At 48.8% G+C, this 13,667-nt stretch overlaps 3 protein-coding genes and 1 pseudogene across 3 annotated transcripts in view; 1 reads left to right on the top strand and 3 right to left on the bottom strand.

The window, feature by feature from the left end:
- Positions 1-13,667, bottom strand: part of LOC116968571 (histone H2B-like) — a 64,477-nt gene that overhangs the window by 12,309 nt on the left and 38,501 nt on the right. The gene's annotated exons all lie outside the window — the stretch shown is intronic.
- On the top strand, positions 3,651-4,084 carry LOC116968574 (histone H2B-like). Its single transcript, XM_033015345.1, has one exon. It carries the CDS (start codon positions 3,651-3,653, stop codon positions 4,023-4,025), a length of 375 nt encoding a protein of 124 aa, XP_032871236.1. The 3' UTR covers positions 4,026-4,084.
- Positions 10,751-11,059, bottom strand: LOC116968596 (annotated as a pseudogene).
- On the bottom strand, positions 11,749-12,481 carry LOC116968500 (histone H1-like). The gene has a single exon (XM_033015267.1). The coding sequence runs from the start codon at positions 12,429-12,431 to the stop codon at positions 11,781-11,783; it is 651 nt and encodes a 216-aa protein (XP_032871158.1). The 5' UTR covers positions 12,432-12,481; the 3' UTR covers positions 11,749-11,780.

The following is a 13,667-nucleotide window of genomic DNA, read 5'->3' as shown; positions in this document are numbered from 1 at the left end:
ACATGGAGCTGCCAGTCCTGCCCTTCATTCAGTCATGTTTCTGTGATTGTAACAACAGTATTCTCCCATGTGCTGATCCATAAACTCTCAGCTCACACATCTTACCCGTGAGACTCCTTTCATTCAAGTAAATGCAGTTAACCCCACCGGCCCTTCACGAGATTCCCCTCCTGTCTCTGTCTACTCATCCCACTTGATTTTACTGTCCCATTTTCTACATAGCCCACCTGATCAGAGTCACTGTGGATCCCAGCCCCCTGCATCACTAGATTAACTACTGAGTAGCCCTGGTGCAACTATCAGCGAACTTCACTCTGTTCCACCCACTGCCCTCCCAGCCCTCTCTGCTGCTGAGACACATTTCTTTCTTCCTCTGTTCCAATCAAGCATGTCAGAGTTAAAATGTCAACCATTTCCCTTTCCACAGATGCTGTCTGACCTGCTGAGTTTTCCACCATGTCCAACATTTCTTCACATTGACATCAGAGTTGTCGCATCTCATCAACAGCACGGCCATGACACAAGTTCCCAGTGAGTCCCACTGCCAGCAGCCGTCGGGCACTAAAGCATTTGTCAACAACTGTACTCAATCCTGTCACTGACACAGTCTTGGGATAAACTTGCAGGTCACACAGATGCCATGTTTTCACTCCTCAGATCAACCTGATTTGTCACACTATGCGCCAATGTGCAAATCAACCATCTTGGATGCACAAACATCATAAAATATTCAGATTTCTTCAGATCAACTGTCCTTCAAACCCCTTCAATTTCCAACCCCACAGACCAGACACACTGTGTGAACAGTCACTCCACTCCCTCTATTGCACATACATTCTTCCTATGATAGACCTGGACATAACATACAAGATGCGTCTTACCGGGTCTCCACGTGATCCCAATGAGATATCTCTACACTGATCACAAATCCTAGTCACTGGGCAAAATACAAATGTTCTCCTGAACTACTTGCTGAGCCTGCATGTTAACTTTCATCACTTTGTTAACAAGGACTCTTAACATCTCACTCTGTTCCCATATAAAAGTTCTTGTCTTTACTATTTTCCCTCTCAGAGTGGACAAGCTTACATTTTATCCCTACTCTGTTCCATTTGTCACATTCACCTCTCGTGTCCTTGTCCCCCAAACCCTCTCTGCAATCTTCTCACCACTGCCACTGCCACCCAGCTCTGTAACACCAGCGGACTTGGATATATTACACTGAGTCTCTCATCCACATCACTGATGTGGTGCCGCTTCTTCCAGCCTATTGAGCAGCAGTTGAAGAACGCACCCCCGGACGTGAGGATTGTACAGAGCTGGTCGGGGTGGGGGTGAGGGGTGAGGGGCAGAGGAACAACTCCAGGACTGTTTGGAGTCTGTAGACTGGGCAATGTTCAGGGACTTGGCAATGGACCTGAATGAATACGCCACAGTCGTCACAGACTTCATAAATAAATGTGTGGAGGACTGCATCCCAACAAAAACCTTCTGAGTGTTTCCTAACCAGAAGCCTTGGATGAACCATGACATCCGCACTCTTCTGAAGTCCAGATCCCGGGCATTCAGGTCTGGAGATGCAGAGGTCTACAAGATGTCCAGATATGACCTTGGTAAGACCATCAAAAAGGCCAAAATGGACTTCTGCTCCAAGCTGGAGGATGAGACGGATGTTCGGCAACTGTGGCAGGGCTTGAATGCCATCACCTTCTATAAGGCAAAATCAGGAGGCAGCTCAATTGTCAGCGAAGCATCACTCCCTGATGAGCTCAATGCGTTTTACGCACGGATTGATAGGGAGAACACTGATGTGCCTTCCCGAGCCCCCATTCGCAGTGGTGGTGTTTCAGTCACAGTCACAGAGGCCGATGTCAGAAGATCCTTCAGGGGGGTGAACCCTCGGAAAGCGCCTGGGCCTGATGGCATATCCGGTCGTGTTCTAAAAACCTGTACGGACCAACTGCCTGGAGTTTTGACGGACATTTTCAACCTCTCACTTCTGGGGTCTGAGGTTCCCACCTGCTTTAAAAGGGCATCAATAATACCGGTGCCCAAGAAGATTAATTGATGTGCCTCAATGACTATCGACCAGTGGCACTAACGTGTGTGGTGATGAAGTGCTTTGAGAGGTTGATTATTGTGCACATCAACTCCTACCTCAACAAGAACCAGGACCCACTGCAGTTCGCTTACCGCCACAACATATCAACGGTAGATGCGATATCACTGGCTCTCCACTCCGCTCTGGACCACTTGGACAACCAGAACTCATATGTCAGGCTGTTAGTCATTGACTACAGCTCGGCATTTAATACCATCATCCCTTCCAAGCTGGTTACCAAGCTCTCAGATCTGGGTCTCTGCGCATCCCTCTACAATTGGATCCTCGACTTCCTCATCCACAGACCACGGAATGTCCATATTGGTGGAAATGTGTCATCCTCGATAACAATCAGCATGGGAGCACCTCAAGGCTGCGTGCTCAGCCGCTGCTTTACTCACGACTGCGTAGCCGGACATAGTGCGAACTGCATCATCAAGTTCGCCGATGACACCACTGTTGTGGAAGGAATCACCGATATTGACGAGTCAGAGTATAGAAGTGAGATCAACCTATTGACCAAATGGTGCCAGCACAATAACCTGGCTCTCAACACCAGCAAAACCAAGGAACTGATTGTGGAGTTAGGGAGGGGTAGGATAGGGACCCACAATCCCGTTTATATCAACGGGACGATGGTGAAAAGGGTCAACAACTTCAAATTCGTAGGCGTGCATATTTCCGAAGATCTTTCCTGTTCCCAGCACACTGATGCAATTATAAAGAAAGCACATCAGCACTCCTACTTCCTGAGAATATTACGGAGAGTCGGTATGTGACAGAGGACTCTCTCTAACATCTAAACGTGTGCAGTAGAGAGCATGCCGACTGGTTACATCGTGACCTGGTTCGGCAACTTGAGCATCCAGCAGCGGAAAAGAATGCCCCTTCTCTCTCAGAGTCTCTCACCTGTTTTGGGCAGAATTTCCAGCAGTTTCCCACCAGGCCTGAGTGACTGAGCTGCCAGCCCACCAGGCCTGAGTGACTGAGCTGCCAGCACAATAATACATTCGGCCCACAATGACCATACTAGCCCTCTGGAAACCAGTCCCTTCGTCCCACAACACCCATACTAGCGCTCCAGAAAGTCCCCTCGCCACTGGCCACCAATATTAGAATTGGTGGAGAGGTGGAATATTGCGTTGGGGGACCAGCCCCCCCGTGTGAACATGGGACCCAACGGGTCCCACTTCGTCTAGTATCCCTATAAACCTTTCCTATCCATGTAAATGTAGTGTCACGCCAAAGATACTGGAGCTTGGTGTGACGCATACGGGGCAGTGTAAGCGGCTTCTGATTGGGGGAGCGAGGGATTGCAATGTTTCACCGCAGATATCCAATCAGAAGGTTTATAGCGAAGTGTGATTCATGTCACCGACCACCCAATGACGATCCGTTCCTGCTCCATCCCTCATTAGCATAGGGTGACGCCGCTGCCTATTTAATTCGCGCTCCGAACGGCTTCTGGTCACTTCATAGAGGATCATAGAGCGAAGTATCTTTGGTTACTTATCTTTGGTTACTTTTGTGTTTGAAATTCACCGAGGAAATGCCTGAACCGAAACCAACAGCCAAGAAGGGCGCCAAGAAAGCATTGGCGAAACCGGCTGCAGGCAAGGCGGGCAAGAAGCGCAGGAGGTCAAGGAAGGAGAGTTACTCCATCTACATCTACAAAGTGATGAAGCAGGTTCACCCTGACACTGGCATCTCCTCCAAGGCCATGGGCATCATGAACTCGTTCGTGAACGATATTTTCGAGCGCATCGCGGGCGAGGCTTCCCGCCTGGCGCATTATAACAAGCGGGCGACTATCAGTTCCAGGGAGATTCAGACCGCCGTGCGCCTGCTTCTGCCCGGGGAACTGGCTAAGCACGCGGTGTCGGAAGGGACAAAGGCTGTAACCAAGTACACCAGCTCCAAGTAAACATCCACTCAATGCTGACGAAACACCGAAAACCCAAAGGCTCTTTTAAGAGCCACTCATATTTTCACTTAAAATTGCTGCAGTAATATTTCGACATTGAATTACAGCAGAATACTTTCTGAATGGTATCTTAGTTATTTCAGATGCTGTTTACTGATTAAATGTGGTTTCAGTACCCCGGACATTCCTGGTGTCTCGGTTACATTCCCGGCCATCAACCAGACATGAAGCTTCATCCCCTTCGAATCAGTTTGTGCCAGTCATCATTAGTTGTGTCCACGGGGAGCCGATTAGTGCTATTGTTGCTGTTTTATTTGTTGAAGGGATTGCGGTTTATTAACTTCTGTCCTCATTTCTTTAACCGTTCTGAATCACATAAGTACTGACATCGGAACAGGAGTATTATGTAAAATAATGTGTGTTATGATTGCGTTTATAGTTTGTCTTTTGCACAAAAGTCCGCGAGCATTGTCACTTTCATTTCACTGCACATCTCGTATGTGTATGTGACAAATAAACTTGACTTGACTTAATAAGGCTCTAAACAGAATATCAAACAATAAACACATATCTATACATCTGTGATTCTGGAACCCGGACAGTAGTGGGTCGTTGTTTGCTGTAGATGTGGGATTTGTTCATGAGGGAGTAACGGGGGGAGTGAGAGCTAGCCCGGGTGGTTTATAACAAGACGCGCGAGTGCAGGCGCGTCCACACAAGACATAAGAAGCGGTCCTCTGAACGGAAATACCCAGCCGCTGCTCAGCCCTTTGATAGACACTGTAGGTGGCTCTGAAAATAGCCTTTGGGTCGTTAGATTGAGGTTTCGCTGAACTACTTGCTCTTGGTGCCAGAGGCTGCGCTGGTTTTCTTGGGCAACAGCACGGCCTGGATATTGGGCAGCACCCCGCCTTGAGCGATGGTCACCCCATCCCAGCAGCTTGTTGAGCTCCTCGTAGAAACATAGAAATTAGGTGCAGTAGGCCATTCGGCCCTTCGAGCCAGCACCGCCATTCAATATGATCATGGCTGATCATGGTGCAGCAGGCAGTGAAGAAAGCGAATGGTATGTTAGCTTTCATAGCAAAAGGATTTGAGTATAGGAGCAGGGAGGTTCTACTGCAGTTGTACAGGGTCTTGGTGAGACCACACCTGGAGTATTGCGTACAGTTTTGGTCTCCAAATCTGAGGAAGGACATTATTGCCATAGAGGGAGTGCAGAGAAGGTTCACCAGACTGATTCCTGGGATGTCAGGACTGTCTTATGAAGAAAGACTGGATAGACTTGGTTTATACTCTCTAGAATTTAGGAGATTGAGAGGGGATCTTATAGAAACTTACAAAATTCTTAAGGGGTTGGACAGGCTAGATGCAGGAAGATTGCTCCCGATGTTGGGGAAGTCCAGGACAAGGGGTCACAGCTTAAGGATAAGGGGGAAATCCTTTAAAACCGAGATGAGAAGAACTTTTTTCACAGAGAGTGGTGAATCTCTGGAACTCTCTGCCACAGAGGGTAGTTGAGGCCAGTTCATTGGCTATATTTAAGAGGGAGTTAGATGTGGCTAAGGGGAACAGAGGGTATGGAGAGAAGGCAGGTACGGGATACTGAGTTGGATGATCAGCCATGATCATATTGAATGGCGGTGCAGGCTCGAAGGGCCGAATGGCCTACTCCTGCACCTAATTTCTATGTTTCTATTTCTATGTTTCTATGGCTCGTCGTTGCGCACGGCCAGTTGCAGGTGTCTGGGGATGATGCGGATCTTCTTGTTGTCCCGGGCCGCGTTGCCGGCCAGCTCGAGGATTTCAGCCGTCAGATACTCGAGCACAGCACCCACCGGCTGAGCATAGTTGCGCTTTCTCAGGAGCCGATGAACACGGCCCACCGGGAACTGCAGTGCGGCCCGGGACGAGCGTGACTTAGGCTTAGCCTTGGCTTTGCCGCCGGTTTTCCCTCTTCCAGTCATTTCCACCAACTTCTACGCACAAAGAATGAGGAAATCCTCCCGCACTCGCCCTTCTTGTAGCTTCTAGAGGAATGCGGTGGAGCGCTTCCCATTGGTGACGCAGAGCTTCATCTCATTGGTGATTTCAAATAGGCCAATCGTACAGCTGCCTCTTTCTCCAATGAGCAGACAATAACCGGAGTTGCGCGGAAAATAACCGCCTGGCCCTAAAATAACAGGTTTGAAAAGCCCGCCCAAAAAGAAAATGTTATTTCAGGCAAAAAAATCAAAATAATCACACATCTGTGTGCGATACTGCATCCCCGCATCGCAATTATTCCATCCTAACCCACCAACAAGACACACCCAATGTGAATTAATTACATGAGAGATTCTTAAGAACGCATTCTTACCATTTTAAACTCCTAACTTATGGGTACAAACTCTATTCATAGAAATGTTAGAGATCGCTCTTTGCATAAAGGACATTAGACTATTGACGATCAACAGTGGTGGGTTACTCCATTGTCAGGAGCGGACAGGAGATTCTGTGGTGACAGGCGAGACTCGAGGATGGTATGTTGTCTCCCTGGTGCCACCTCCAAAGGGATCACACTACTGGCTATATCTTCCCATCTCCACACCTGTCTACATTCCACCGCTCCTCCGTAACTCCTTGGTGAACTTGTCCCTTCCCACCCTAACCACCCCCTCCCCAGGTACTATCCCCTGCAACCACAGGAGCTGCAACACCTGCCGCTTTACCTCCCCCTTCGACTCCATCCAAGGACCCAACCAGTCTTTCCAGGTGAGGCAGAGGTTCACTTGCACCTCCTCCAAGCTCATCTACTGCAACCGCTGTTCCAAGTGTCAACTTCTCTACATCGGCGAGACCAAGCGCAGGCTCGGCGATCATTTCGCTGAACACCTCCGCTCAGTCCGTCTCAACCAAGCTGATCTCCCGGTTGCCCAGCACTTCAACTCCCCCTCCCATTCCTAATCCGACCTTCCTGTCCTGGGCCTCCTCCATTGTCAGAGTGAGGCCCAGTGCAAATTGGAGGACCAGCACATATTTTGCTTGGGTAATTTAAAACCAGCGGTATGAACGTTGGCTACCTGAAGTTAGAGAACTTCAGGTAGCCCTTGCTCTCTCTCTCCTTCCCAATCCTCCCACTAGTCCCATTGTCTCAGCCAACTTTGTTTCTTTGTCCTACCCCCTCCCCTGACATCAGTCTGAAGAAGGGTCTCGACCCAAAATGTCGCTTATTCCTTCTCTCCATACATGCGGCCTCACCCACTGTGTGTCTCCAGCATTTTGTATCTACCTTCGATTTTACCAGCATCTGCGGTTCTTTCTTAAACAGGGAGAAGGAGTTGGTGCAGGGGGCAGGAATTTGGATTTCTAGACCACTGAGATATCTTCATGGGGCATGGGTGACCTGTACAAAAGGGATGGGTTGTACCTTAATGAAGGTATGGACCAACATTCTGGCGGGCAGGTTTGCTAGTGCTACACGGGTGAGTTTAAACTAAACAGTGGGGGGGTCAACAACGTGCAGCGTATGAGTGCTGTTAACGAGAATAAGTACAGTAAAAGTCACGTTTAAACTAACAGGGCAGGGGGATGGGAACCAATGCAAGGAGACAGAGGGCCTTAAAAGGAGGACAGCAGCAAAATGTAGATGGGAGATAAGAAAAACAAACCTGAAAGCTTTGTTTGTTAATGCGAGGAGCATTCGTAATAAGGTGGATGAATTGGATGCGCAGTTAGTAGTTAAGGGATATGATATAGTTGGAATTACAGAGACATGGCTCCATGGTGAACAAGGTTGGGAGCTAAACATCCAGGGGTATTCAATATTCAGGAAGGAAAGACAGAAAGGAAGAGGGGGTGGGGTGCTACTACTTGTTAAAGAGGAGATTAATGCACTAGCAAGGAGAGACATTAGCTTGGATGCTGTAGAATCGGTATGGGTAGAACTGTGAAATAGCCAAGGGCAGAAAGCGCTTGTTGGAGTTGTATACAGACCACCAAACAGCAGTACAGAGGTTGGGGATAGCATCAATCAGGAAATTAGGGATACATGTAGTAAAGGTACTGAAGTTATCATGGATGACTTTAATCTACATACAGTTTGAGCCAACCAAATTGGTACTGAGCTGAGGAGGAGATTTCCTGGAATGTATACGGGATGATTTTCTAAAACAATATGTTGAGGAACCGAAAAGAGGGCAGGGCATCCTGGACTGGGTATTGTGTAATGAGGAATTATTAGTTAGTGATCTTGTTGTGCAAAGCCCCTTGGGCAACAGTGACCATAATATGGTGGAATTCTGCATTAGGATGGAGAGTGACACGGTTAATTCACACTATGGTCCTGAACTTAAAGAAAGGAGACTTTGAAGGTATGAGACGGGAATTGGCTAGGATAGATTTGCAAATTATACTTAACGGGTTGACGGTGGAGATGCAATGGCAAAGATTTAAAGACCGCATGGATGAACTCCAAAAATTGTTCAACACTATCAGGCAAAAAAATAAAACTGGGATGGGGTCTCAACTGTGGCTTATGAGGGAATTCAAGGATAGTGTTAAAACAAGGAAGAAGTAGAGAATTGGCCAGAGGAAGCTGCAAACTGGAGGACTGGGAGAAATTATAGAACTCAACAACGGATAAAGGGGTTAATTAAGAAGGGTAAAAATAAGAGCATGAAAGAAACCTTGTGGGGAAATAAAAATGGACTAAAAGCATCTTTAGATATGGAAAAAGGAAAAGATTAATGAAGACAAATATCAGAGTTACAATCAGTCAGATAACTTGAAAATGGGAAACAATGAAAAGGCAGAACTATTAAACGAGTATTTAAACTCCGCTATCTTTAAGTGCCCTGTCTAGCTCTCTCTTGAAAGTATCCAGAGAACTGGCCTCCACAGAACTATCCATTGAGGCAGAGAATTCCAGACTCACAACTCTCTGTGAGAAAAAGTGTTTCCTCGTCTCCGTTCTAAATGGCCCCTATTCTTAAACTGTGGCCTCTGGTTCTGGACTCCCCCAACATTGGGAACATGTTTCCTGCCTCCAGCGTTTCCAAACCCTTGACACTGTTATATGTTTCAATAAGAACTCCTCTCATCCTTCTAAACTCCAGAGTCCACAAGCCCAGCGTCAGCGCTGTGTGGGTCGTTACTTGGAGTTGGAGTATGTGGTCGCCGCCTTTGTCCCTCCAACCGGCCTCATCATTATGGAGATAGTGTAACTCAGTGTCTGTGGAAGGACTGATCAGCGACTGAGGGGCGCGCGTGGAAAGTGCGTAATAAAGGCGTTTGTTGACCTTGAACCCGGAGCGCGTGAGAAAAGGGGGCGCAGAGCGAACAGGGGCTGGTCGTGTACACACCATTATGAGCCGTGTTGGCATTTACATCGAAACCAGTTACACTTGAATGACTGAAGTCAGACTCCACTCAGCAGCAGTGTCTGCGGCATCAATTCAGATAAAAGCCCGCAGAAAGAAGTGAACATTGATGTAAAAGGACATTAGAAAGTCCCAGCTCTTTCTTCTGCCGGATTAGTGGCTCTTAAAAGAGCCGTTTGTTGTTGGTGGAGAGGTGGGAGTTTAGGCGCTGGAAGGGCAGTTTGCGGATGAGCAACTCGGTGGATTTCTGGTAGCGCCGGATCTCCCTCAGAGCCACGGTGCCGGGCCTGTAACGATGAGGCTTCTTCACTCCGCCCGTGGCTGGAGCGCTCTTCCGCGCCGCTTTGGTCGCCAGCTGTTTGCGAGGAGCTTTCCCTCCGGTCGATTTATGCGCTGTCTGCTTGGTCCGGGCCATTCTCCTTCAACAGTGGGAGTACAGTGTGAAATACAGGGACTGAATGACGGTGCTGGCTCTGGGACCTGCTTTTGCAGCGTTGGTGAAGGGCCGGAGCAGAGATGTCACTCATGGTGTCCAATTCTTGCGAGTGGCTGCAGGTTTGTCAGCATCAAAGATCTTATAGCAGGATCTTTGGTCAGCATCAGGCGGCGGTTTCAGAAGGTCTGGGGTCGGTGGGGTGGGATACAGAGATGTGTGACCAGCATGTGGCGTGGGGGAAGCTCGGCCAACCAGAGAGCACGGACTGCAATATCATTGGTTGCGGGTTGAATTTCAAATTACCCGCCGGTGCAGACGGAATTCAGCTCTGCTCGTGTCTGGAAATAAGCGACTGTTACCCGGGGAACGGTTTGGAGTCGACCCTCCTGTTGCTGCATTAATCATAGAAACATAGAAAATAGTTGCAGGAGTAGGCCATTCGGCCCTTCGAGCCTGCACCGCCATTCAATATGATCATGGCTGATCATCCAACTCAGTATCCTGTACCTGCCTTCTCTCTATACCCCCTGATCCCTTTAGCTACAAGGGCCACATCTAACTCCCTCTTAAATATAGCCAATAAACTGGCCTCAACTACCTTCTGTGGCAGAGAATTCCAGAGCTTCACCACTCTCTGTGTGAAAAATGTTTTCCTCATCTCGGTCCAAAAAGATTTCACCCTTATCCTTAAACTGTGACCTCTTGTTCTGGAGGTATATAGGTAAAAGGAAAAGGTAAAAGGGAAACTGTCATCGCCTTGTGTATGATCTTTTACTGTCGGCTTTGCATTCTAATGACCGCGGTGATCAAGCTAAAAACTGCTATGTTCAGTGGTGGATTAACTAGTTTAATAAAACGCATTTCAATCTGTTACCTAACCACTGCTCTTTCTGTGAGGTTGTGGGTGGCTCTTAAAAGAGCCTGTTTTGTGTTGGAATAAAGGGGGTAGTTATTTAGCCACCGAACCCGTAGAGAGTGCGGCACTGTCGTTTCAGAGCGTACACCACATCCATGGCAGTGATCGTCTTGCGCTTGCTCCAGGAAAACCTTCAGCACCCCGCGAGTCTCCTCGTAGATCAGACCCGAGATCCGCTTGACCCCACCACGCCGAGCCAGGCGGTGGATAGCTGGCTTGGTGATGGCCTGGATGTTATAGCGAAGCACTTTGCGGTGCGCTTTGCTCAGCCTTTGCCTAATCCTTTGCCTCCTTTCCCTCGACCACACATGATGCTGCTTCACTCGAGTCGCTGCTCAGTGATAATCTAACTGGTGCTGTCTCTTTTTATACGCAGCGCCCCGACCTGCCCGAGATACGCAGAGAGTGCGAGGCGGGGAGAGGTGGAGACAAAGTGACAGACAGCTTCCTCTCATATTCCAGCTCCACGCCCCAGTTTCCTGAAAACATTTTTCAAACGGTTTGCCCACAAACCACCCGAAATTTAGCGCACCGGCCAAACTTTCAGACAGACATTCCGTGGTAAAAGTCAGTCAGTGATATTGTCGCTGTCAAATTAAATTGTCTCCTTCCGGTTCATCCTCGGAGCCCGTTCCCTCTGCCGATATCGCCCACCCCACAGAGTTCAGCAGCTTTTAACACGGATGATTGGGCAATATTACTGAGTTGATGCATGGGCTCTGAGGCGGGGATTTTGTCAGTGTTATTGTCTCACTGACAAGGAAACGGCTTTGAACTCAGCTTGAAGCCAAACGTATGCCCAGTCCGAGTGAGGTTTAGCCGGGACATACCATTTAGTTGTATTCCATATACTGGATACCGGGGGGTGCAGCGAATGTCAGCGAGTTACAAGGAACCCCCGGTAATTTAAACGAGTCCCCAATGGCACTGAGCTTGTCCTGGGACAGGGATCGCTTGAGTCTGGATCAGCTCTTTCCTGAGAGATGTGGGTGGCTCTGAGAAGAGCCGTTGGGTTCAGGTCTTTACCATGTGCGCTTTATAATTCACTTTTTGCTCACTGCCTTCTTGGGTTTCGCCGATTTGGTCTTCGCCTGGCCTTTTACCGGCTTCTTGGCCGCCTTCGCCTTTTTGACTACGGCCTTTTTTTGTTTTTTCGGCGCCGCCTTCTTGGGCGATGATTTCTTCGCCGCCATTTGTTTAAGCGCTGGTTTCTTGGCCACAACTTTCTTGTAGGGAGATCTCGATGATCTTTTGGTGGTAGATTTTTTTGCCAGTAATTTCTTGATCGGGGTTTTCCTGGACGTTGATTTCTTGTTCTTGGAGGTTTTGGCTGCTGGAACCGTTTTCTTTGCCGACTTCACGGCGCCTTCTCCCTGGCCGGTCTTGAAAGAACCAGAGGCGCCCACGCCCTTGATCTGAACCAGGGAACCGTTTGCTAATTTCCTCTTGATGCCCGTCTTGATCAGGTGGCGGCACTTCTCCACATCCACACCCTTGGCGGCCAATCCCTTCTTTATCGCATAGAAAGACATCCCTCGGCGATCGTGGCAATCCGCCACAATGTTGTCGATCTGGTCGCCCAGCTTCGGACCGGCTGCCTTCTTCCGGGCGGGCGCCCTCTTCTTCTTGGGAGCCTTGGTTTGGGCGGCGGGGACGGCTTGAGGAGCCGCTTCAGCGGCTGCGGTCTCGGTCATGTCGGTGACTCTGCACAAACTCTCTCTGACACTCAGGACTGAGTGAGAAATGAAGCGAGTGGCGGCGGCACAGCGCAACTTAAAGGCAGCGAGCGGACGCGGCGGAGACATCCTGCTCTCAGATCACGGCCCCTTCGCCTCGCTGTGTTTCTCTGTCCTCAAAAATTCTCCGATTCCAATTAAAATCAGATAGCTCGGAGACCTAAACTGGCCTCGGTACATCTCTGAGACCGGAATGTTTATTGTCCAGTAGATTTGATACGAATTAAAGGCAGCGCTTTCCATTTCGCCCGGTTTCACTGCTGCACTGAGGGCGTTCTCTGCCCCGATCGCTCACATGCTCGCTGCTTATTGTCAGAAATATCGAAACCAACGTAAACTATCCGGTTAATTCCAACTTCAGGACTGAGCTGGGAAGTGGGGCGATCGCGTGCCACTGATAGCTTTACATTTTTCACCAGTGGGGCTGAGAAATCCGGCAAAGTGTTCGGACCCACAAACACATTGACATCAGCCTGAGCCGCCCGCCCCTTCAACACACTCTTTAACACAATGTTCACGTCTGCACATTCACAGCTCAGACAGGTGGCCCGTTGCACAGTTCCCAGTGTGGAATTACCTCGACGATCGACCCGTGCTGTGGATTCTCGGGGGTTACGTGTAGTTTCCCAGCTCAGTAACTGTTAAACTCGCTGACTCCGCCGCTCCTCAGAGTCTCTGATCCCTGGAATCGGATTCGCCTCTTTCATACATGAGCGACCCTGTATTTTTAAACAGTCCAACACCCGACACAGACTCCAGTTGCGGTATCAACTCACTGTATGTCTGAAATATAATGTATTTACTTGTTTTTTATTAAAACTGATATAATTATGGTCACTGGCTCCGCACTGACACTTCAGTCACTTGCTCTGCCTGATTTACCAATAGGAGGCCCAGTGTCGCCTCCTCTCTGTCAGGCCCTTCCACATATTACTTGAAGAATCGTTCCTGGACGCATTTAACAAATTCCACCCCGTCTACATAGCCTCGAATCTATAGCAGACCCACTCATTGTAATGGAAGTTGAAATCACCTACCTGTTATGCATACAGCCTTCTGCAACCCCACTCCCTTACATAGAAACATAGAAAATAGGTGCAGGAGTAGGCCATTCGGCCCTTCGCGCCTGCACCGTCATTCAATATGATCATGGCTGATCATCCAACTCAGTATCCTGTACCTGCCTTCTATCCA

The sequence above is a fragment of the Amblyraja radiata genome, chromosome 45, assembly GCF_010909765.2.
Source record: "Amblyraja radiata isolate CabotCenter1 chromosome 45, sAmbRad1.1.pri, whole genome shotgun sequence".
In the NCBI taxonomy this organism is placed as follows: Eukaryota; Metazoa; Chordata; class Chondrichthyes; order Rajiformes; family Rajidae; genus Amblyraja; species Amblyraja radiata.
Note: the sequence above shows the minus strand (reverse complement) of the source record. Positions and strands in the feature narration are given on the sequence as shown.